This window comes from Papio anubis, chromosome 13 (assembly GCF_008728515.1).
Source record: "Papio anubis isolate 15944 chromosome 13, Panubis1.0, whole genome shotgun sequence".
NCBI lineage: Eukaryota > Metazoa > Chordata > Mammalia > Primates > Cercopithecidae > Papio > Papio anubis.
In genome coordinates, this window is record NC_044988.1 from 21,296,077 (window position 1) to 21,321,720 (window position 25,644).

The 25,644-nt window shown below is 40.2% G+C and overlaps 1 protein-coding gene across 3 annotated transcripts in view; it reads right to left on the minus strand.

The window, feature by feature from the left end:
* PCSK5 (proprotein convertase subtilisin/kexin type 5) overlaps positions 1–25,644 on the minus strand; it is a 464,397-nt gene that overhangs the window by 246,602 nt on the left and 192,151 nt on the right. For all 3 annotated transcript variants that reach the window (XM_031654136.1, XM_021927555.2, XM_031654135.1), the window contains exons 8-9: positions 12,001–12,213; positions 1,016–1,116 (exon numbers count right to left, since the gene is read on the minus strand). In XM_031654136.1, coding sequence (XP_031509996.1) covers positions 1,016–1,116; positions 12,001–12,213 — 314 coding nt within the window. The remainder of the gene's footprint in view (positions 1–1,015; positions 1,117–12,000; positions 12,214–25,644) is intronic.

The following is a 25,644-nucleotide window of genomic DNA, read 5'->3' on the forward strand; positions in this document are numbered from 1 at the left end:
GCCTTTCCCTTCCTCCCTAGGGCAGTGGTGCAAGGCTATTTTTAGAATACCGCTTATATCATTAGTTCAGTTCCTTTTTCTTATGATCTTCCGACAGGGAGAGCCTCAGAGAACAGGCCTTCCATCCCTATTCTAAAATTGGCCAAGACGGGTTTGGAATTCAGATTCTTTTCAGAGATGGTGCCTGTAACATACATGACACAAAACCTCCAGCGGGGGGCTGAGCCAGCACCTCACAATCAAATACATGAATATTTCACAATAAATGTTATAAATAATACTGTAAATAGCCTCAAATAAGTATATGGCAAACTTTGCCAAAAAATGAACTCTAGTGTTAAATTTGCAAAAGAACGTTCAGTTTTCCTGGCATTTAGGATTTTAAAATTGAGGACAAGAGATTTTAGATCTGTATTATTAGGTTTTCAAAAAGTTAAGACAAATTAACCTATTTGTTCTTAGAGAAAAAAGAGATGGGGACCTATTTACAAATAGCCTAAAGGGGTCTTTCACAGTAATCTTTTTGACATAGAATTTGACTATATTGAACAGGATTTGATATAAGTGGGTTGTCCTAATCCCTGGCATATTCTATTCTGCAGAGCCAGTCTGTGACTGTGCTATTGTCGTGGAATCTGAGCTGCCTAGTCATGCTTCAGAGCAAGGGACCAGAAATGGGCAGCCCTAACCTCTCTGGGACGCTCAGGAACATTCCCAGACTAGAATAAAAACCTCAACAAGGCAAAAGAGGGAGCCAACTGGCATGCATATGCTATGACTCCATAATAAAGTAATTACACAGTTTGATTTTTTAAGCATGTAAAACCAAAAACCTTATCTTCTTAATATAGGGGAATCTTTTTTTTAAAAGCCCAAACCTTTGAAGTTTTAAAGGTGGGATTGGGAAGATTATATTCTAGGTTGTCATGCTAGGGGCCATATACAAGGGAAGGGGTACGTTTTCCCTGAGATCAGGGGTTGTCACCATTGAAGACATATAGAGATCAAGGCTTACTTGGCTTCCAGGGCCAGTGCAATGATGCCTGCAGCCATGGGGGCTGAGGCCGACGTCCCAGTGTGGTTGTCCGTGCAACGCTGCCTCAGATCTGTAGTGATCTGGAAAACAAAGTGAAAAGTTTAGATCTCTGAGGCCAATGTGAGTTATCTGCAAGTAGCAAGAAATATACTCACAAAAATAGAATGCGGGTATATGTTAAATACTTGTTTTAAATTCCTTGTTTCTACATGCCTGTAAATCATATCACTTCCAGAGAATTGCCTGCATAGATCAACTCTGAAAAGGGAAGGGTTTGGAAACTGAACTCCATTTCTGTTAAAACCAGGGTGAAAACCAGGATGAGCCTATGGATGAAAACACAAAGACTGTGCAAATACCTCTTTAAATTCTGCTCTGTAAGCATCTTGCTTGCTTCTCCCTAGTGCCAGTTCTGGTTAAAACTGAAGTTCTTCCCTTGCCCCAACATTTTAAAATAATCAAACACATTGTATCAAATCCAGACACTGAGCAGGCATTGGCAACATACAGAATAAAAGTACACAGTCCCTGCAGCCCAGAACTGTTACCTTGGGGGTTCAAGCCAAAAGTATGCTCTGCCATAGAAAGAACCTTTGGTTGTGGACCTGTTTCTAGAATCAATAGAAATGTTGCATGGATGAAGCAAGAGTTCCTCAAAGACATAACATGGATACTAAAAATAAGGCTGAAGCCAGTGTACTTGATATGCAATTACAGCACTAAGTGTAAGCTTGTATATTAGAGAAAATTAGTTATTTCTCCATTTTATTTTTTAATCAAAATGTGAGAACTAAGTCATTTTTATCCTCTTGGCTTAAATCCAGTTCACTTCAGCTGTGATGGAATAATATTATCATCCAGCAAAGGCAATGTTTCTCAACCTTTGTTTCATTATTTTCTCACTATGGAAAAAAATACATTAAATTTAAATTCTACTTAAATACTATGGAATAAGATTCTAGAAACCACTGTAATAGCTCTAAGATTTTTAAAATCCTCTCTCTTGGACAAGAATCCATTTTTTGACCTCTTGGGGACATTATCACCTCTGGGGGAGTATAGAGGGCTGTGAGAGGAGTTAGTGGTCTCATTGAAGTTACTGGAAGACTATTAGTATCTGTCTTTGGCATCAAGGCAAGTATATTACCATATATTACAGATAAAGGTCAGCAGAAAGGTGAAGGGGGATCCAGGCAGCTGAAAACAAAGCCCTCTCCTTCAAAGTGCTTCTTTCCAGAGGAGTGTGAAAATCAGTTAAATTTGGTTTGGAAAGAAATTTGATCTTCACAAGAACAAAGTGCTTTATAGCTCCTTAGAGACAGAGTCTCACTTAGAAGTTTATTCTAGGTCACACGAAGATGTCTGAGTAGACTCTTTTATGACCTCTCATGGATCTAGATAGGCATTCTGGCTGATTTAGTTTCACATGAGACCGTAAGTTCTTACTATCCTTTCTTCGTTCCTTTTGACAATGCTAATGTTATCAGATTACCTGTACTAGATGGATGTGGGTACTGATATAAAAGGAGTGAAAGAATGAACAAAGATCTATAGAACTCCATAGATATGGTGGTGGGGAAGGAGTCAAACCTTTCACTGTGCGTTCCTGAATGAATGAATGGTGTGTAAAACCCTGAAGCCATCTACTGAACCTCGACATCTGATGCTTGCAGGATGTTTGGGTAAACAGGGCCCTACCCACTTCTATGTTAAGAAATCGGGTTTTTCATTGTTGACTTTAAAAGGTATTCTTTTACTCTGTTAAAAAGCATATAACATAAATCTACCCTCTGAACAATTTTTATGTGTACAGTACAATGTTGTTAACCATATGTACAAGCTTGTACAATATCACTAGGTTTTTTCATCTTGTAGAAGTCAAACTCTGTACCCATTGAACAATTCCCTATTCTCCCTCCCCTTACCTCCTGGCAACCACCATTCTTGTTTCTACTGCTATGTGTTTGATTCCTCTACATACCTCATGTAAGTGGAATCATCCAGTATTTGTCTTTTCATAATAGGATTATCTCATGTAGCATAATGTCCTGAAGGTTTATCAATATTGTACCATGTGACAGGATTTCCTTACTTTATAAGGCTGAATATATTCCATGATGCCATGTTTTCTTTATCCATTCATCTGTTGATGGACACATGGGTGGCGTCTACCTCTCAGCTACTGTGAAGAAGGCTGAAAACGCACATGGGGGAGCAGAAATCTCTCTGAGACCCTGTTTTGAGTTCCTTCAAATCGTTAATTCCAGAAGAGGAATTGCTGGATTGTGAAAAGGAATTGCTGCCTCATTTGAAATTATGGGTGAATGTGCAGCCTGATTTTCCAAAGCCCTGGTCCGTAAGTCAATGCATGAACACCCCAGAAGTAGCCTGTTTCCAGGTGTCCAGATCTGCTGTTGTTGAGACGGCCTTGCTTGCATTCTTCCTATTTTACCTCACCCCATGGTCACATTCCTTTGTTCAAGTTTTATTTTTTTTTTCAATGATTTGTGCCTGGATTCAAGACTTTTCATGATATTTCCCCGCTTGGCTCTCCTTGCTTATTCTTCAGCTGCACCAGACACTTTCAATGCACAGAAACAAATCCAGAATAAACACTCCAAGTGTGTGCAGCATTTGAGTCTAATAAATAACCACCTTCAGCCAACCTCAAATGTGAACAATCAAAATTTTATGATCTTGCATTTGCAATAGGAATATGCTTCGTCTGTACAGTGACCAGGTATCTATGCATACAACATATACTTTAATATAAAGTCACTTAGTACATTTATATATAAACACAAATGAAGTGTTAAATGCTGTTAATGCAGGCAAGTCTGTGTAATTCCAAATCCTCATTGTGTTATAATTTTTTTCAACCACTTGAAATGAAACTTGAGACTGGTGGCTAGGGCTGGATGGGGTGGAGGAGAAAGGTGATGGAAAGGAGTAGTTAAAAGGAATGGGGAGAAAAGAAACAAAAACATCCCCCGCTCCCTTCTCATCCTGCTTGAAATGGAAGTTCCAGCTGGGTCATTTCATGAGGACGTTACTATCAGAGGGAGCAATATTTAGGTGTAAATTGCTGGAAAGATCTAAGGCAGGGTTTTCGTCATTAAGAGAAGCCGCAGTATTGGAGTTTTTGTGTCTATCTTCAGAAATAAAAGGCAAAGACCACCAAAGAGCAGGCAATCTTGAAGAAAAATGACATTATGAAAACTGGAACCACATGGAATATCCCCATTAATCACAACACATGTATATAGGATCTGACAGTGTAATTTAAAGGCAAGTTGCATTCAACAGTTGGCCCACGACATGGGGCAGGGAGCGCAAAGATTCTACATGCAAGCCCTTTCACTTTAGATTCCATTTTAAAGAATGTCTCAGAATTTGGTCTCAATCCTGATGGCACATCTTGCATGCTCCAGATTCCCCCAAATTCACTACACAAATCAGAAACAGAATTTTTTCTCCAAAGAACTTCTCAGATTGCTCGAGAAAATATCATTTGTGCCCATCAGAGTGATGGAAACTGGAAAGGACACCAGGCCCTGAGCCAGATCAAAGCTGTCCTGATCAGCAAATTAGATTTTCAGTATCTCTCAGGATCAGTAGCAGATGGTTTTTTGGACTCCACTATGTTAGGGATGTCATCTTCCTTTGGTGAGAAGCGGTGGATATTGTTCAGGTTTAGACAGCCTCCACTAAGATGACCCATCACTTTTTCTCACCTTAAGCAATTATTTCCTAATATTTCACATTTCATTACTTGTTCTGATTGGACATTTGGTTTTAGCCTATTGATGTAATTCTCCAGGGAATCTCAGTTCAGACTGACTTTGGCCATAAGTGACAAGCTTTTACAGCAACCCCATAGTCAAGCGTTTCTCTCTCCTTGATATCTAGTGATCTATTTTACTTTGAAGGTGCCATATTGTCTCATATCTGTTAAAAGAGCAACTGAACAGATATTTTTGAAACATGAAATGATTTTACTGTCTGTTAGGTTGAATTTGTTTCTGGTGTTGATTTTGATTTGAACTAGAATTGTGTCAAGAAAGCTGTTTCAGACACAGCTATGGGGGAGAAGGGCAGAAATTAACTCTTAAATGTGTCAATGAGTAAAATAGAAGAAGCTGATTTATTAAGCACAGTAAAATAAAAAGGAACTGAAGACTAAAGAAAGCTTTTTGCGTCCACAGAAGTCGCAAAGACTGGTGAAAAATTCAATCATGACTGACAAGTCCATACAAAATCCCACTCTCATATTGCTAAAAGAATCTGTAAATGTGAAGTACAAATAGATTTTGCTCACAAATGGAGGGTTGCTATCACTAAAGAAGAAGCCCATGTTATATCGCTTTTGTACCTCCGTAATGTTCAGCTCAGTTCCATGCACCAAGAGGCACAATATTTATTTGCTAAGTTGAATCCCTAAAATCAAGCCCCTTTATATTCATTTCATTCTATACTGCAACTCTTCCGTTCATTAGAAAACAGTCAAAGTCATTCTTTTTCCACCATCCAAACAAAACTCACAGAAGTTTGTAGTCAACCTACAAAAATTATGTGTGCATATATGTATATACAATCCAGGGTTTGAAGTACAGCTAATACTCTCAGAAGCACTACAGGTTGTGTATCCCTTACCCAAAATACTTGGGACCAGAGGTGTTTTCAATTTCACATTTTTGCAGATTATGGAATATCTGCATTATACCAGTTCAACATCTCTAATCTGAAAACTTGAAATGCTCCAAAATCTCAAAGTTTTGGGATGTCAAAATGATACTCAAAGGAAATGCTCATGGGAATACTACAGATTTTGAAATTTTGTATTAGGGATGCTTTATCTACCACCAGCTACCTCTAAAACTACCTCTAAAACTCCACTGCTTCCTCTAAAACTACCACAATGAGCAGCCTGCAATGAGTGAGACAGTGTGCAAGAGGTCCTTAAGTGTGTCTGTATAAAAGATATATAAACCCACAGAAACACTGCAAGGAAGATATTTTATTACCAAAGGAAACAGAAGCTCAGAGGGGTTAAGTAACTTGCCCAAGGGCAAACAGCTACAAAAGGACTCGTAAGTGGTAAAGATATCAAATTCTTAAATAGTAGCAAAAGAAAAAAAAGCTGAGTTACAAAGTGTAGTCATTCATGAGAGCAAAGGCAACAACAATGGCAGAACTGGCCTTGTAGCCCAGCCCAAGTCAGCAAGTCCGTAAGGAGGTTCCTTTGGGCCATTAAAATGAGACCTTTTCAGAAGCAACGTTTCCTTTTCGCTTTTTAACTTTCTCAAGAGAATATGTATCAAACTTCCAAATAAACTAAACACATCTGGATTCGCTAGACTTTTACTCATGAAAAATAATGGCATTTTTTAAGTCAAAAGAAGAAATGGAGAGATGACAGAGAACAACCCAGTGCAAAGGGTGAATGTATTTGAAAAATGAATTGGGTGGTAGAAGAGGAAGGAGAGGAGACAGCAGAATATTTCTGCAAAAGAAAATGGAGAGTTGCTTAGAAGCATTAAAAGCAATAAGATAATTCCTCCACATGGAATTTGGTTTTCAGGCCAACTCTGAGATACCCCAGGCAGCAACTTTGTTTTGAACACAAATAAATAAAATGACATCAGGAGAGGGCTAAGCAGAACATATATTCTCCCAACTCTGGCTCAGAGAACCCCTCCCAGGAGGAATCTGAGAGACCCTATGTCCCAATCACTAAGATAAATTACTAGGGGGGAAAAAAGTCAAAGTCTGAACAAGTCCAAAAAGAAAGAGATAATTTAACGATGGGAGGGACTGGAGAGAAGGGGGAGCCTTATTCATAAAACAGAACTTGACAGAAACGTCAGGAGGAGGTGAGGGGTTATAGATGGGATCTTTTAGGCTTTTTGACACTAAAAACAGGTTACATGAACAGCTTTATCATGTAGCAGGGTTCCTGCTGGCAATTTTCTATGCTAAATATCCTGTCTAATAACGTTTAACTTTCACCAACCTACCAATAGAAGAAGTTTCTCTGAAAGAAACAGAGCAGCTCCCTGTCTTCTTGCAGCTATATAAACAACTTGTGAAGCCTCCATCCTTCCAAATGTTTGCTAGTCATTTATGCACAAATATTTATTGAGCTCAGACTCTGGAAAGGAACAAAACACGGTCTTCATCCTCAAGTAGTTTCCATTGTAGCATGAAAAACAGACAGTAAGTAAGAAAATATGTACCACCATGTGAAGTACCTATAAGTGCACTAGGAAAAAAAAAAAAAATTGAACCGGGTAGAGTAGAGAGTGGTGGAGGGGTGTGCCCCTATTTTAGAAAAGGCGATGAAGAAAATCCTCTTTGAGGTGAAATTTGAGAGGAGACAAAAATGAAGTGATATTTGGTAGAGGAGTGTTCTAACAGAGGGCACTTTGCACATCAGAGAGCCCTGGTTTGAACATCATACAAAAGCCATAACCTTGGGAGCTCAGTGCTAACTCTGCTGCCATAGGAACTAGCAACTCAGCTTGAGTTTTTTCCAAGAGGTTCAATTGTCTGAGGGGGTATGAAAAAGGGTAAAGGAATGAAATTCAAAATGAGGAGACTAGTGAAAAACCATGGAAATGTATATATTCTAAATGCTTCTTCATGACTCTGAAAAGAACTCAAAATAGGTAAGAAAAGCACTATTCTTTCACATAGCCCCATACTGGATATCCCTAAGACGTATCAGGGTGGGATAGCATACTGATTACAAGATGAGTTTGGGGGTCCATCCTGACTTTGATTGGAATCCAAGCTCTACCATTTATTAGCTGTGGTTTTTGTTTGCTTGTTTAACTTTTCAAGCTTTAGTTTTCTTATCTGTAAAGTGGGGGCACCATGATCTTTCTGCATAGGGTTTCCCAAGAATACAATGAGATGTTGCATTCGACGTGCATAGCGCAGTGTCAGGCACAAATGAGAAGGGCAAAAAATGTGAGATTTTCAACACGTTAATATATAAATGTATCACATGTGAGACATGTAATACAATGTGAACAAATATGTTCCTAAAAACATTCTTTCATTGTATGACTTTAAAAAAACTAGTCATTTTAAATGACTTCTATTTAGCTTATGAAAGAGCTTCTTTCATTGTACTCTTTATACTTTGAACGCTTGCTTTGCTGTAATAAGATATAAGGCCATTGCTGATCCAAATCTACTAAAGCATGAATGCAATACCAAGGTCCACAACTGTGCTAGAAGTAATGGCAGGAAACCAAGGGACAGGGACTTCCTTATGTTTTGAAACCCAGGGCAAGGCTTTCCTGTTTGCGTATCATGAAAAGTCATTTTGTCCAGAACAAGTACGATTTATTTAACAAAAATGCTTTCCCAGAAGCAGAGAGGAGATTTTTTCCCCTCTCTCCTCAGATCCTCAGCAACTGTCTTGGTACAAATCACCAAGGTGCTCTATGAATGAAGAATGACAACTGTGCTCTTCTGGGGATGCTGCAGATGACAAAAGGAAATGAATGTCTCAGGGAAGGGGGCCTAGTACAAAGACAGGCACTGCCATTCCTGTAGCACTCAATCACATATGCCACTAACAGGATGTGGGCATCACCGAGGGACCAAAGGCATCTGGGTTCAAAGCCTGGTGAAGGAAAGGTCCCAGGCGCAACACAGGATGATTTGTCATTCTGATATCTAGAAGGAAAAGGGGTCAGTTGGACCATAAAAGGCTGACGTTGCTGCCAACGCCACTCATGTTCAAACTGTTAACGTGTTCCTGATCAGGGTGTCTCTCTTTATGGGATGGGTGGAACAGATCACAGTGTTTTATAGACTGGAAAGATTGAGGTGCAACAAGCAACTCTCTTAGGAAAAACGCCCTAACCTCCCAGGATGCAGAAAGTTACAGGAGCGTAGGTGAAAACGCGGCTGAGCATGCGTTGAGCTGCTCCTGTGGACCAGGAACCAGGTATCTGGTCAGTATTTTATTATTTTCATGGAAATCTCTGAGGTCAGCGCTGGTATCATCTCCATTTTACAGACGAGGCAATCGAGACTCCGTGAGGGTTGCTTATCCACTGAGTGGTTTCTCTGAAGCTAGAGACTAATACAAACAGCTTTCAAATTTCCTCTCCAACTGGGGGTAATTTGGGAATTCAGGCGAAGTAAGGGAATCTAAGAACTAGCTAGAGAAAATTGACTAATATAATCTCACAAAAACGGAAGAAAGGCATTAAACAAAAAGGAAGAAACAAATTAAGTTAAATACATAGAGTGAGTCACAGAAGGCTTTGAAACCATAAGCAAAAACTGGGGAAAAGTATATGACCTCACGAAAGGATATTAACATTTCGTCATGGCGTCCACTTTTCCTGGGAAGCTCTCTCCCTGCCCACAGAATGGATCAATTTGTCTATCCATGGGAGAATCCGAAATGACACCCCTGCCATGGGAGTCACAGCAGCAACCACACAACCACAGCAAATAATGGCGAAGGCCCCAGGAGGTTAGGTTTAGAGAGTAAACCTCACAATAGTGATTCTGCAGTCCCTCTGTACACACTGCGTTCTCCCATCTGGACCGCGACAACCTTTCCTACATCTTTGATATTCTTGCCATGAGACTATATGCTTCTCTTACAGAAGGCATTGATAAAACTTAACAATACTCTCCCCACAGCAATCACCCCACGGAGAATAATAGGACTGACTAAATGGGCATAATTACTTTGAAGCAATAGTGAGTTTGCCTTAAGATGATTTCAAACTCCAGAGGTAAAAAACGAGAACTCTTATTCCAGAGTTGTCATCAGGAATGTCATGATGCAGGGCTGACGGATGTCACTCCGTGCTAATGGACGTTGACCATGAGTTAGAAGACACAAGGTCTTCTTATTTAAAAGCAGAGGGATATTTCTAGATTATAACATTTCTCTAATGGAGGCAAAATTTCACTGGGGCATCCCCGTTCCAGTTAAGGAAGCCAGAAACTTCAAATGCAAAGCTCATCTCTGCATTTTCGCCTTTTATGTTTTACTTGCTGCTTCGGAGTTATGCTTATTGATGAATGTTGGAGGTACTGACAGGTAGAATTGGGTGTATATATTTAAACCCAGACATTGTGGAGCAATTAGGGAAAGAGGGGGATATGTATATGGGGAGGCAATTTTTACCTAAATCCATCTACAAAATGTAACTGAAGAAGGTAGTAAAAAGTAACTGATAAATGAAACAGAAAAATCATATAGTAACCAGGAATCAAGAGGAATAGAATGGATGTGGATTAAGACTTGCACAAAGGAGGTACAGTCCTATCCCCTATGGACTGCGGGAAAGGCAGAGGGAGCACCAGTAGAGTGACCCCAACCTGCGTAGATCTGTTAGAGCCAGAAGCAGGATCTTGGCTAAGCGCTAAAAAGTGTCAGGTACAGCATCTTAGCTCTACCTTAAAAAGACAAATCCAGAGAAGTTTACAAAATCATGATCAGGAAAAAGGGCAAAGTGCAAAGGTGTGTGAAATTTATAATCAGCAGCACAGTGCTGGGCACCCCCGAAAAGTTAGAGCTTTTGTAAGCAATGAAGGGCCGGATACTATGCTAAGCACTTTTTACTGCCTTCCTCATTATTTTGTAATAACTCCATGAACTCTGTGCTACTAAATGTCCTCTTTGTATAAATAAGTATGCTGAGACAGACAGATTAATTTGTCCAAAATTACTCAACTAGCAAATAGCTCAAGAGTGAAAGAAACTCATGCAGGCCGGGCCTGCCACCTGAACTCTTAATCACACTGGCTGTTTGCCTAGAGTACAGGATATATTGGTAAATGGGGGATCCCATGCAGCTTCTGTGCTTCTCCACCCAGAAAACTTTGTGCTGTCTATAAGAAATGCACTTTTTGGCCAGCTGTGGTGGCTTACACCTGTAATCCCAGCACTTTGGGAGGCCGAGGCAGGTGGATCACTTGAGTTCAGGAGTTTGAGACCAGCCTGGCCAACATCATGAAACCCTGTCTCCACTAAAATACAAAAATTAGCTGGGCATGGTGGTGGGCTCCTGTAGTCCCAGCTACCTGGGAGGCTGAGGCAGGAGAATGGCTTGGATCTGTGAGGCAGCAGTTGCAGTAAGCCGAGGTCACGCCACTGCTCTCCAGCCTGGGCAACAGACTTCGTCATCAACATCATAAAAACAAGAACAAACAAACAAAAAACTGCACCTTTTATAGAGGTTTAGTTCATGTTAAGTAAGTATAGTTTCAATGGAATTCTGAGTTTCCTTACACACTTTTGTTTTTCACACTGAATTGGCTGTACTTAGAAACCAAAGCACTAAAGCTAAAGTTAAAAGTCAGTGTGATCCCAGCACTTTGGGAGGCCGAGATGGGCGGATCACGAGGTCAGGAGATCGAGACCATGCTGGCTAACACGGTGAAACCCCGTCTCTACTAAAAAATACAAAAAATTAGCCGGGCGAGGTGGCGGGCGCCTGTGGTCCCAGCTACTCGGGAGGCTGAGGCGGGAGAATGGCGTGAACCCGGGAGGCGGAGCTTGCAGTGAGCTGAGATCCGGCCACTGCACTCCAGCCTGGGCGACAGAGCGAGACTCCGTCTCAAAAAAAAAAAAAAAAAAAAAAAAAAAAGTCAGTGTGGAAACACAGTGATAGGAGCCCAGGGCTGAGTCAGGCATAGATTCCAGTCTCTTCTCTGCCACTAACTCACAATGTGAATGTGAACCAATCATTTATCCTCAATAAAACTGAAGCTTAATCACGTCTAAAGCCGCATTAAATGTTGCAATGTGATGACTGCACAAGCATTTTCAATTAGCAATGTTTACGACTTCTGATGTTATCAACGAATCTAATTTTCTATTTCCATATATTACTTGTGTATATGTATTTATAGTTCTCCCTTTGTATTTCAAAGTGAACATTAAATAAACAGATCGTGATGGGCATGCACATGGCACGTACAATTTTCTTATCGTAGGACTCCCCGCTGCTGTAGGTTGTGGCCAGCGTGGATGAGCACTCTTCCAGGTACCAAGGTTTCTTCCCACTTTCTGCAGTGCTGCTGATGGAGATGGTGTAGATGCTGTTGGTGTAGCCATCACAGGAGCAGTGGTCTTTGCTCCTTCCGCCATTTCCAGATGCCCAAACAAACACAGAGCCGAGGCCTCTCCGCCCCTGTTCACAAACAGAGAAAGCTAAATGATGGTGTGAAATGACTCTAAATGAAGAGGTCAGAATCCACTGAGCTGAACTGAGTATGTGCAGGTGGCGTGTGTTGCTATCTTAATATGCTGGGCTTAAGCAGCTTTTGGGAGTGGAGTAAGAAGAGTTGGTCTTATAGACTAAAATGGTCAGAAAAGTTACAGGAGCACACATAATGACAATAATAATGGCTAATATTTATGGACCAAGCACAAGTCAAAGAGTTTTACATGAACTGGATTGAATTTTTTCAACGATCCTGTGAGGCTGGCACAATTCCTGTCTCCATTATGCTGTGGAGAAACTGAGGTACAGAAGTTAAGTAATTAAATGAAAAATTTTTTAAAAAAGGAATTTAAATAATGTTTCTAAGGTCATAATCAGTAAGTGGTAGGGCCAAAATTTGAACCCAGTGAGATATGAGAGTTGGGATATTATTAGTTGTAATTACCATAGTTACGCACTATTGTTTAAAATCTTCACATCTGCCATGAATTGGGTGCTATCATGCACCCTCGTTTACATCTGAGGAACATGAGCTATGCAGAGGTTATGCCTCCATGCTCAATCACACTGTTGGTGAGTGTCAGAAGCAAGTACTAACAGTACTTCTTTCTATAGAACTGACCTTCCCATGAGTGGTGTGGGCACTAATTACTGAGGGATGTTAATGGATGCTACCATAAATAAAAGGATTTCAAGATCACATATGTTTGGGAATCCCTGAGTTAAACAAAATTAAGTGAGCCTCTTTATTACAAAACTTCTAAGCACCTTTAATAAATGAATGCTTACTGTAAAATTCTAAAAGCAGGATACAGTCTAATGTAATTTTTCCAAACATATTTGACCATAGATCTATTAACATTTTCTTAGAATGCTACAAGACAGTGTCACATTCTTCATACCAAAGCTTGGTAGCTAAAAATAACTAAAAGAATTTCTTGGTTAGGCATGGTGGCTCATGCCTGTAATCCTAGCATTTTGGGAGGCAGAGATGAGCAGATCACCTGACAGGAATTCAAGACCAGCCTGTCCAACATGGAAAACTCCGTCTCTACTAAAAATACAAAAATTGGCCAGGTGTGGTGGTGCATGCCTGTAATCTCAGCTACTCGGGAGGCTGAGGCAGGAGAACCGCTTGAACCTGAGAGGTGGAGGGTGCAGGTTGCAGTGAGCCAAGGTCATACCACTGCACTCTAGCCTGGACGACAGAGTGAGACTCTGTCTAAAAAAAAAAAGACTTTCTTAAAGTTCTCAATAATTAAGGAATAGAAGAAAAGTAGAATATAGACATACACAGTGAAGTGACTATAAGTTGATGTCTTCGGGAGAAAACAGAATTAAGCCAAAATGGAGAGTATTTCTGGGAATAGCTACAGCTGAATCTCTAAGAAATTGTGCCATTTTAAAGCTAGAAGGCAAATTGGAGGACATTGAGGCCAAATCCATCATTTTCTATTAGGAAGTGAGAACCCAAGTCACAAAGCTAGTGATGGCAGAGACTTTCTTCCTTCCAGGCCCTAGTTTTCTGGTCCCCAGGTGGAAGGAAAATTTGGGGGATGCTTTCTTAGAATTTCTGGAAAAAGAGCCAAAAAAAAAAAGAGACAACAAAGTCTAGAATATCTGTGATAAACTCTTCCTGACCTTGACTCTTCAAGGAATGGAATATTTATGACATGATTTGACAGACCTGATCATACATTTCTTTTTGTACTTGAACTTGGAAAAAATGCTTTATGATTACCCAGGAATTGGAAATATTCATGAAGAGAGAGGGGGATAAACTTTCAGTTGTTATTGCTGCTCACAGCTCGGCCTGGTTTACCATCCCTTAACATTTCATCAAAATATTCATGAAATAGAGAGAAAGGTGCAGTAATCACCAAGCCATCACAAACTAAGAATCTTGTTCAATGCTATGATAATCTCTAGGAGGGATTATGCATCACTATGGTGAGGGTGGTCAGACTGAGAAACTATGTCTAGACCTCAGAGACAGAACAACATACCAGAGGGAAAGAAAGAATGTTCCAAGTCATCATCAATATGTTCCCTCTCTATCAGACACAGAGGGGCTGTGTTACAGGCAAAAATCAGGGTACCACTGGGCCTCACCTGACAGGTCAATAGAGTATATGGGATTGTGCAAAAACCCACCTGATTTAAACAGCGCCATAACAGATGATAGACAAAGACTCACAATGCAACTAAAAGGCATATATGGTACAAGCGTGTGTGTGTGTGTGTGTGTGTGTGTGTGTATATTTGTAAAATTATGACAGTGTGCCCATGAATAAAATTCAATTAAACTATCTTTAAAAAGTAACTTGATTTTAAAGAATATTTAATAAGAAAATATTTAGGAAGCATTTTTGTGATAATGTAGTTATAAACGTAGGATACAAAATGATATAGCATAGTCTCAGTTTAGGAAAAAATGTGTGTAGACTGGGTGCAGTGGCCAACGCCTATAATCCTAGTGCTTTGGGAGGTCAAGGCAGGAGGATCATCTGAGGCCAGGAGTTAGAGACCAGCCTGGGCAACAGGGTAAGACCACATATTTACAAAAAATTAAAAAGAAATATCCAAGTGGTGGTGTATGCGTCTAGTCTCAGCTATTTCAGGGGCTGAGGTAGAAGGATTGCTTGGAGCCAGGAGTTCGAGGCTGCAGTAAGCTACGATTGCTCTGCTGCACTCCAGGCTGAGTGACAGAGCAAGACCCTGTATCTTTAAAAAAAAAAAACAAAACAAAGGGAAAGACAAAAAAGTGTGTGTGTACAGCAGTCTATACGCATAAATTTAGAGGCATACCATAACGTGAAAATGTAATTGAAGTTATCCTGTATTGTAAGATCAGAAAAGCTTTTTATTTTTATTTTTTTATGTCAATCTTCTATGGCCATGTCTTACTTTAATAAAAAGAAACAAGAACTTTAATTCCTCTACTAAGAGGGAAAACACAGAGTCAATTCTTAAGAGATAATTTTTTCATGTTATGGCCAAAAGGGGTTTTACCCATAGAAGGTCCACTGTGTACTAAAAACAACAGAGGCTAACATTTCTAAAAAACCTTCTATGCGCCAAGCGCTGTACAAACATTACTCTGCACGATCCAAGTTTATATTATCATCATTTTACAGATGAGCAAACTGGTTCTCAGAACTGCTCACTAACGGGTTGGGTGCAGTGGCTCATGCCTGTAATCCCAGCACTTAGAGACAAGCCTGGGAAACATAGCGAGACCTTGTCTCTAAGAAAAAAATAAAAAATTAGCCAGGCACGGTGGCATGCGCCTATTTTCCTGGCTTCTAGGGAGGCTGGGGTGAGAGGATCACTTGAGCCCAAGAGGTCGAGGCTGCAGTTAGTTATGGTCACACCACTGCACTCTAGCCTAGGCAACAGGGCTCAGAGAAAGACTGTCTCTAAACCAAAAAAAAAAAAAAAAAAAAAAAAAGAAAATGCCAGACCTTGAAAACTGACTGGAGCCACAGCCTGAGCTATTAATCCTTACAACAGTCTTCTTTTGGGCAAAAAGAGGGCTACTGGTTATTGTACCCTTTCTGGCCAAATCTCCCATGACTTCATTGCAGCTTGGCCTTAGAATGTAAGAGCAGACCAGCACTCAAGTCCTTTCTAGACTTGGCAGTAGTATTAGAACTGATAAAGAATAGATGTATGCCTTGCCCCCAAGAGGTAGGATGTAGTTTCCAACCCCCAAGTTCCCTGAAATCCCACCCTGAGGGGGGACTCCCTCAGAAGTGTGAACACAGGTCATTCTGTTCTGGCAGCACTCACGGAAGACACCAATAAGGAGGGGCAATGGCATTGCTGAGGGGTGCTTTGGGGATCTACTGGGTTGAGAGAGTCCTGAGTTGAGAGGACAGTAGGTTGCTGCTGCCCTGAAAATGTCCCTTCCAGACAGAGGTGATGTCCTTGTTTTGAACAAATAATCTGAGGGAACTGTTTTATAACTGAGCATGGTGAAGGAAAACCTCAAAGGACCGTGTGGGGTCAATAACCACTTCTAGGCCTGAAGGGGCACAGAGAGAGGGGAGTCACTGGAGCTGGTGACAGAGGGGTTAATCAGAGTTGGTCAGGGGACACACTAGCCTGTGTTGGCCCTGCAGATTAGGGGCAGGTGAATGTATACCTGAGCCCCCAGTCTCCCCGTCTTACATTCCAATTTCTGGCCAGCGTACCCCACTGGCCAAACCTCATTAAAACCCATAGAGATCAGTATCCACACGCACAGAGCTTGTGGAGAGAAGGGAAGAAGAGATCTTAAGGGTTAAATAGGAGACACTGGAATAGTCCTGAAGGTGTGTGGTAGACCGCACTGTGTTCCCCTAAAGTCATATGCTAAAGCCCTAAAGACCAATGTGACTATATTTGGAAAAAGGGTTTTCAGTGAGGCAATTAAGCTTAAATGAGGTCATAAGTGTGGGGCCGCACAGGACTGGTGTCCATATAAACAGAGGAAGACATATCAGAGCTCAGATCTCTCTAGCACACACTCTCTCTCTTTTTCTCTCTCTCAGGGTGTGGGCACAGAGGGAAGGCTATGTGAAGACACAGCCAGAAGGTGGTATCTGCAAGCCGAGGAGGGCCAGGACCCAGCTCTACAAGCATTGTGGTCTTGGACTTCCAGCCTTCCAGCCTCCAGAACTGTAAGAAGATAAATTTCCCTTGTTTAAGCCAGGGGTCTGCAACCAAAATTGATCTGTGGCTTGTTAGGAATCTGGCCACACAGCAGGAGGTGGGTGGTGGGCAGGCAAGCGAAGCTTCATCTGTGTTTACAGCCATTTTCTATTACTCACTTACCGCCTGAGCTCTACCTCCTGTCAGATCACCAGCGGCATTGGATTCTCATAGGAGCTCGAACCCGCTTATGAACTGCGCATGTGAGGGATCCAGGTTTCATGCTTCTTAAGAGAATCTAATGACTGATGATCTGTCACTGTCTCCCATCACCCCCAGATGGGACCATTTAGTTGCAGGAAAACAAGCTCAGGGTTTCCATGATTCTATATTATGGTGAGTTGTATAATTTCATTTTATATTACAATGTAATAAGAGAAATAATATGCACAATGAATGTAATGTGCTTGAATCATCCCCTAAACCCCCGTTCTGTGAAAAAAGTGACTTCCATGAAACCTTTCCCTGGCACCAAAAAAGTTGAGGACCGCTGGTTTAAGCCACCCAGTCTGTGCTGTTTTGTTACAGTAGCCCAGGCTGACTAACACGAGGAGAGAGGAAGAACAGGAGCCTGCCCCTTTTTGGATTCTGTGTGCTCTGCCACAGAATGCAGAGAGACTGCCATCATTCGACCCAGGAGGCAAGCTGACCTTTATTCCTGTGAGTATGGTTTAGTCTCAGAAATAAACAGACTGAATCTGTGGGCTAGAAATGCCATCAAGACAGCTGCTAAAGATCTATGGGGTTAATCCTAAACAATTAGCAATTCAAAAATACATTTCCTACAGAGGCACAGGGGGTTTCCATTCATATGAAATATCCAGAAACCAAAACATATGTGGCAAAAAATTAAAAATCTGGACATTTCTCCAAAAAAAAAAGTAAATTTAAGAATTAAATCTTAATGAGGGATATAGGGAGAAGGGAGGGTGTAAGGAGTACTATGAAGAGAAAAGAATCTTGAGGCATATATTTTCCTAAAGTGTGGGAAATAATGACATTTTCTAGCTTGGTGAAGTAGTGTGATTGCAATTGGCTATTTAAATATGGCTTTGCATGGCAAAAAAAAAAAAGAAAAATCTCTTCAATTTAATTGAGTGCTCCGTTAAAAGTCAGCTAACTTAAGGCAAAATACATTGTGGAATCCATGCAGGATCCATTTGAACAACCTGTAAATACTCTCTTTGTATCTAAATGCACGTTTTTTTCTCATGAATGCCCTATGAAAATCAATTTGTAATACCCTATCAGCATTATTATTAAAGGATAGAAAAGAATTGGATTTCCTTGTGGCTCAGAAGGTCAGAAAAGGCCACTTTATGCTGGATTACCAATTAAATCATACACTCCGAGCCAGGCTTTGAGAACATTAGTGTATGATGGAACTAAATTTCTTTCTTTAAAATAGTGTGATTATTTTTTAGTCAGTGCAGTTAGGTTTTATTTGATATTTTAGTATTACTTTCTTCTCCTGTATTGCTTAGTAAGTATTTTTAAAAGGCCATGAGTAAATTCTTGTGATATAAAAAAGAGTCAGAAAGATAGTAACATATATTAATATGTGGCTAGATACTGTGCTAGAAGCTTTCACATATTATTAGTTAATTTAGAGCAGAATTTAGAGCAACACCAGCAAAATAGATAGCACTGAATGGATTATTCCATATTAGGAAACTGATAACGTTAAGTAATAGGCCCAGTATCATATAACTAGGACGTGGTAGAGACAAGAGGTCGAGACCCTGAGTCTGATCAGAACCTCTGGATCTGTATATGTCAACTTGAAGAGACACAAAAAAACAACTTTGGAATGAGGCACTTCCATTCATTCATGATGTCTTGCAAGCACCGCCTCAATACCCAACTTATCAAAGCCCCTTGTCTTTCCTCTCCCCACCTTTTTTGATATTCCTCCTTTTGGGAAGAAAAGAGCACAGTTCTCTCTGTAAGCTTTTTATGCCATGGTTATTCCATACTGCATATTCCCTGGATAAAGGGGCATCCAGGGATAAGGGGAAGAAGTTGGAGAGAGACAAGGACACTTACTACTAATGACTTAGTAGCTAAGAAATAAAGAACTGTTTCTATTTTTAAAGCTCAAGGATATTCTGACTAGCATTTTTGAAATAAATCTTGTTGCTTTATAGAACAGGGTTCATTGAAAGAAATAGATCTCGTCTAGAAACATAATGTAAAGACCCCCCCCCAAAAAAAAATTAAAAAACCTCACAAATACCACCAAAACGCCCTTTAAAAACTACTGTTTTTTGTAGCACTCACACAAAACGTTTGTTCCAGAATTCTAAAACATATTGCTTCTTTAAGCAACTTAAATAACTTTTTGATCACATTTATCCTATTGTTAGAAACAAGCTAAACTGGTATAACTTGGTGGGATAAAGGGTTCTTGGTCATGCACAGAGATGATGTAGTCATGGTAAAGGTGTATGAAGACATCTATGGGACAAGAGCTTACTTAAGCCCCAGACTTGTTTTTTCAATCAGTTCATCCAAGTAAGATGGAGCTGAGGTTACAGAAATTAATTATATGGAATCAAGTTAAGATTCAGGGAATAAGGTGGTCCATCTCCTCAAAAAATCCACAAGTAACTTGAATGAGACAATATAAGATGTTTTGTCCAATGTAGAGAGTATCCAGGTTTCTCTTGTTCTGCTTCTACACTTAGAATATTTCATAACTGTGCTCTCAGAATAACTAGGGTAAACAGAGGAACTATTATATGTATTTTAAAGCAAACACTCATTAATTATGCTTTATTTATTTGGTGATTTGAGTAAAGGAAACAGTTCATTAATTCCACTTGTTTCCAAGCAAAAATTCCAGGATCGAAAATGCTTACCAATGGAAAGCAACAGCTCCCTAAAGCTGATTTCTGCAACCAGCCAACAACCAGTGAGTGGCCTCCACCAGCACCTGCTGATGTCCAGTGCTTCCCGCAGCCCAGTTCCTGGCCCTGCTAGTGGTCTCAATCTTTATGCACCTGCTTTAGCCTGTCCGCTGCCAGACCCACCCATGCAGCCTAAGAGAGACTCTGAGGAAGGGCTGCCTAAACATCATCAGACTGGCTTCCAAAGAACACTGTACGGGAGTATCTTCATCATTCACATTCTGTGCTACTTAGCCACTCAAAAGATGGCTGATGAGAGAGATGGGAAATACAAATGCAGTGATTTTCTACTTCTCTGGTAAGAAAAATGGAGAAAAGAAGGCTTTTGTGGATAGTTACCTATTTCCGCTCATTTCTGTCTTCTTGCCATTTCTTATGCGACGTGATTTCGCTCCCTCCTCTTCCATCGCATCTTAACCTCACCAATCTATCTTTTCAGCCCCATACCAGGTAGTCTGTATTATGATTTTCTGTGCACACAATAGGTCACTAAGCCAAGAAATTTTTAATGTTCTTTTGACTTTTTAATGATGCACTCAAGTTATCAGATGCAGTTATTAACAATCATATTAATTTTACCATTCACAAATGATAATCCATTTTATATGCTTCCTGAGCATACCAAATGCAGCCAACTTCACTTTTCAAAAAATAGAGAGCCTAATAATGACTATAGGATCAACTGCAAATGACAAAATTTTAAATGTCATTTATAAGCTACTTTTAGGGTCTTTTCATGATATTGTTCATTTCCTAGTCCATGAATGGAGAGCACGTTGCACTGAATTCAGGGACTTCAGGTCAGTTTTCTAAAGTGACACTTGGAAATGGTGAGTAAGGTGGTCAAAGGCTAGTGTCAAGGACAATGAATCGGTGCTGCAAATACAGAACTTGCCTGCATCCCTATCATTAGCTAATTTTATGTTTATTGTGTGAATAGAAAGCAAAAAATTGAGTTACTTATTCACCGTATCTGCTAGAATATAAATTTGGTAGAGCACCAACTCACTAAAGGCTTAGTAGAATCAATTTCCTTATCAGAGATGCCCTTTCTTCATAAGGGTTGATTGACACTGAGGATTTACACACTTAACACAGCTTCTTAACTTTATCACAACAGTGTACAAGTTGGTGTGACCCTTGGCTCCTGACAGCAATATCACAATCGTGTAGATTTCTTTTACTTTGTTTATTTTCACAGCATAACTGGAAGAAGAAAATCAGTCTTACATGCAGAAAGAGTAGTAGAATATGTATGATGAAATAAAAACTGGGTGTGTTTACCAATGAAAATAAATACACTTTCATACAAAGAATTCTATTTCGATGAACTTTTAGATATTCTGGTCATTCAGGAACTTCAAATAATATAATTTTGGAGCTGAATAATGCCCTATGGATATTATGTAAAGTTGGACACATAAAAGGTTCATTCAGCATAATTTTACATTTCTACATAAGGGAATTCAGGAAATGATGTTACCAGAGCCAGTTAGAGGCAGGGCTGGGACCAGAATGCACCCAGTCTTACCTCATCCAATGCTGATTTCCCCTGACTAGTACTGACACCAGGTGTTCCTAAAAATACTTAACAGCTTGTTTAGGAAAACATGCTTAACCATAGTGGATTCGAGAAAATTAAAAATAAAAAACAAAATAAAACAACCTTCCCTTCTGCCTTATCTCCTTTGCCAAATCAACAATTCCCAAATAATTAGCTGCGTTAATAGTCCCTCGATGGTCAATTCATACTGGTCAATTCTGTTTTTTCTCAGACCTCATCTCATCTGTTCACAGAAGCCTCAGCAAGAATCAGGTGATTAACTTCCGGTCACTCCTTCCTACATCCTCTATGTTTTGAGCCCCTGCACAAACAGTTTTCCCATTGTGTGGGGGCATCTCACATTGGCTGGAAAGAGGGGCAGGCAGACTAGATTTCTCAATTCCTCACTCCAAGCAGCTAAGAAAATAAATGTATATCTGATATGCTCTCTGAAATAACCACAATCAACAATTACTAGCAACAACACAGCTGTTCTGGGTACATCCACCATCTCAGCATCCCCATTTTTGGGAGAAGAAAAGCTATTCTCTGTTTTTTTGTTTTGTTTTGTTTTGTTTTTTTGAGACAGAGTCTTGCTCTGTTGCCCAGGCTAGAGTGCAGTGGCGTGATCTCGGCTCACTGCAGACTCTGCCTCCCGGGTTCAAGTGATTCTCCTGCCTCAGCCTCCTGAGTAGCTGGGATTACAGACGCCCACCACCGCGCCCAACTCATTTTTGTATTTTTTAGTAGAGATGGGATTTCACCATCTTGGCCAGGCTGGTCTCGAACCCCTGACCTCATGATCCACCTGCCTCGGCCTCCCACAGTGCTGGGATTACAGGCATGAGCCACTGCGCCCGGCCAGAAAAGCTATTCTCACACCTTCCAAAAGTTTTTACAACTTGGTTCATCCCAGAGCAAAGGCAAAACCATGCTCAGACTTTCAGCAGGGCCAGGTTTATGAAGTTAAGAAGGACATTTCTAATATTAACATTGATTACCAATGCTGAAACTGCTCAGAAATATATATCACCTTTAAATGTATATGGAAGGCATAAAATTTGAAAAATTCCTTTCATAAAGAATAAAAACATTTATTATCGACAGAGGTATGAAAGGAACTTACCGTAAATATTTGGACAGGCACTTGGAAAGGAGGATAGAAGGATATTCCAACAATAATGAAAAGTTCATACTCTTCCCTAAGTTAGCTCTAAATTATGAAATCTCTCACTGTGAAGTGGTTCCAAGTGCCAGCTCAAGTCTGCAAGGGTAAGCTACCCTCATCTAGAGCCCAGCATGCGGCCTGAACTGTCACACGCCTCTACTATATGAAGTAGTAATCTTGATCTTACACGGAGTAACTCCTAACATTTCTGAAATAAAGATCAGCTCTCTCCATTTCCTACCCATGAACACAATCCTGTCTTAATTAAAACAAACTATGCTTTAGAGAAAATTACAGCTGTTATCAGGCTCACATTATTTACAAGCCTCTGTAGTGACTATTTTCGGGTCCTTAAAGATGCATCCAGTGTGGCCCTTCCTTTTATAAGAAGCCCATTGCAGGACTGCACACTTCATATGTGCAATATCATTCAGCCTTCACGATAGCTCTGTAAAGCAAGTCCTATCATAGCCTTTTGTCTGGGAAACCAGTGCTCATAGTTTGTCTCAGGTGAAATAGCCAGAGAGTAACCAACTTGAGCAAGGGAGGGACTCTATACCACTGCAGGCCACATCCAAGGATGAAGAGGAAGAGAACAGACCACACGGTAGGGTTCAGGGATGTGCCAAATCAGTTGCCTGAATGATCAGTTCTCCAGGAACTCAGAAGAGAGATCTTTGTTGTGGTGTTCACTTTGGTGACCACAATTCAGCTACGGTTGACTGGGAGCTGCGTGTGAACAGATGGGCCCACATGTCCCACCCAACAGGAGCTGCTATTGCACAGAGCATGGTGGCAGAAAGTGCCACAGTCATATTTCTTACTGGCCCCGTTGCCTAACTTTGCCAAGACTCAGTTTACACATCAATAAGCTGAGTATTCCTGTGAGGCTCCTGCTCATGCCTATGTCAACTGGCTGTAGGCGTTATAATAATGTTCACAGCTAAATATTAGGTTTGACTGTATTCATCAAACATGAGGTGAGGAAAGCAAGCTCAGGTGAAGTGGAAAAACAAACCTGCTATCTAAGCCATATGTACTTTAAAATCATTTGATATTATCAACTGAGTTCAATGGGCCGTTGTGTATTAAATAGTGGTTTTTCTTTTCCGATGACTGCCGTGTTATGTTGAAGGAAACTAATCTGTCTGTTCTCCCTATCAACTTTCTCAAAACTATGTTGAGAATCAGAGCAATTCAAAATTAGTATAGACCTCAACTTGACCTAATCTAATCCCTATATGATTTGGAATCCTCCCTTAACAGGGACACCCATACTATACTATACTAGAACACTCTTGTGAGGAGGAGTTCACTTACCTCCCAGGTAGCCCAGCAGTAACTATAAACAGAGCAAACAAACCAAAGGAACAAACGACTGTTATTGATAACTGATTAATCTAGTAGTAGAATAGTCTAACAGAGGGAATTAAAATAGGATTTGCAAAAGTTGATTTAAACTGCCCAGTTACTAATGGATCTCTAAACTAAAACTGAAAACAAGATGTTAATAAAAATTTGAAATTTGCACCTATGCAAGGTTAGAATAGATTTGTGTTCCTCTCCATAAAAATGCACAACAATTCACATTAATATAGTAACCTAAATTTGATACTTGGATGTCAGATAACTTTGTGCAATTAAATAATGTGAAACCACATATGTATTTATGAAAAACGCACATTTGTTTCCAAAATGGATATTATATTGGGTACACTCGGCAAGCCACGTCTTAGCTTTGTTAATGTTCTAAATACACAGAATTCCACCAGGATGTAGTTAAATCTTAAGGCAGAATTTCTAAAGCAAATCCCAGTTAAAGTCAATTTTCATTAAGTGGAACCAATTTTTAAAGAAGCTCCCTTTTCTTTCCGCCTAGTTATGTATCATTCCAAAATTTTACATTTGCCAACTAGTTTAACAGTAATCTGTCATTTATTAAAAAGCAAACTGGTACTAATCCTGCTACAGCTGGGCGTGTATCAGATAAAAACATATCCCTCCTGGATGGAATTGGTTAACTTTATTATGATTATTATTACTGCTTTCATTATACCTCTTCTCTGCCCTCCTGGTGAACATATGCCTTTAATTTAAGGGTGGGGAAATATGTGTATGTTCACTTGTGTGTATGTTCAAGCAACCTTTGCTTTCAGCAAACACTCCATATAATCCATCAGTTTTTAAATCTGGTGAATTGAAAAGGCAATTGATGATGGGAAGGGAAAATAGTAAACAGAGTCTTCCTAAGAGACCAAACAGTCAGACATATGCCAATAGATGTCTATCAGATGTCTTGGTTTCCATCTGGACCCCTAAATACAAAAGAGTCAGGATGGGATGAGGTCCACAGTTTCAACAGAGAGTGAAGGGGCCAATGATCCTGACTTCACTGACTCTTCCTGACCATCCTTGACAGTGGCTCTGTTCTGTTAGAATTCACTGGAAAGCTTTAATTGATATTACTAAAGCCTAAGAAGCTCAAAGAACAATGACTTGAACTCCAAAGTATACTAGTAGATAAAATGACAAAGCAAACTCTATAAGCTATGCTCCTAAAATATCTACAAAAAACTGCATGATTTCTCCAGGAAAAAAAAAAAAAAAGACTAAGATAAATGCCAAACCAGTGCTTGGCATATAGTGGGTATTAAAGAATTTTTTTTTTTTGATATCTTGCTTTTTTGAGTCTTGCTGTGTCACCCAGGCTGGAGTGCAGTGGCCCAATCTCAGCTCACTGCAACATTGGCCTCTGGGGTTCAAGCAATTCTCCTGCCTCAGCCTCCTGAATAGCTGGGATTATAGGCATGTGCTACCATGCCCAACTAATTTTTGTATTTTTCGTAGAGATGGGGTTTCACCATGTTGGTCTCGCCTGACCACAAGTGATCCGCCCGCCTTGGTCTCCCAGAGTGCTGTCATAACAGGCATGAGCCACGGCGCCCGGCCTTAAAACATATTTGAGTCAAATAATAACAGGAACACTGGTAACCTTAACAGAGGCTTTTCTGACTATGAAAAAGATTCCATTTCAAGTTTTTTTCTTTTTCTAAAAAATGTTATTAAACACACTTGTCAGGAAA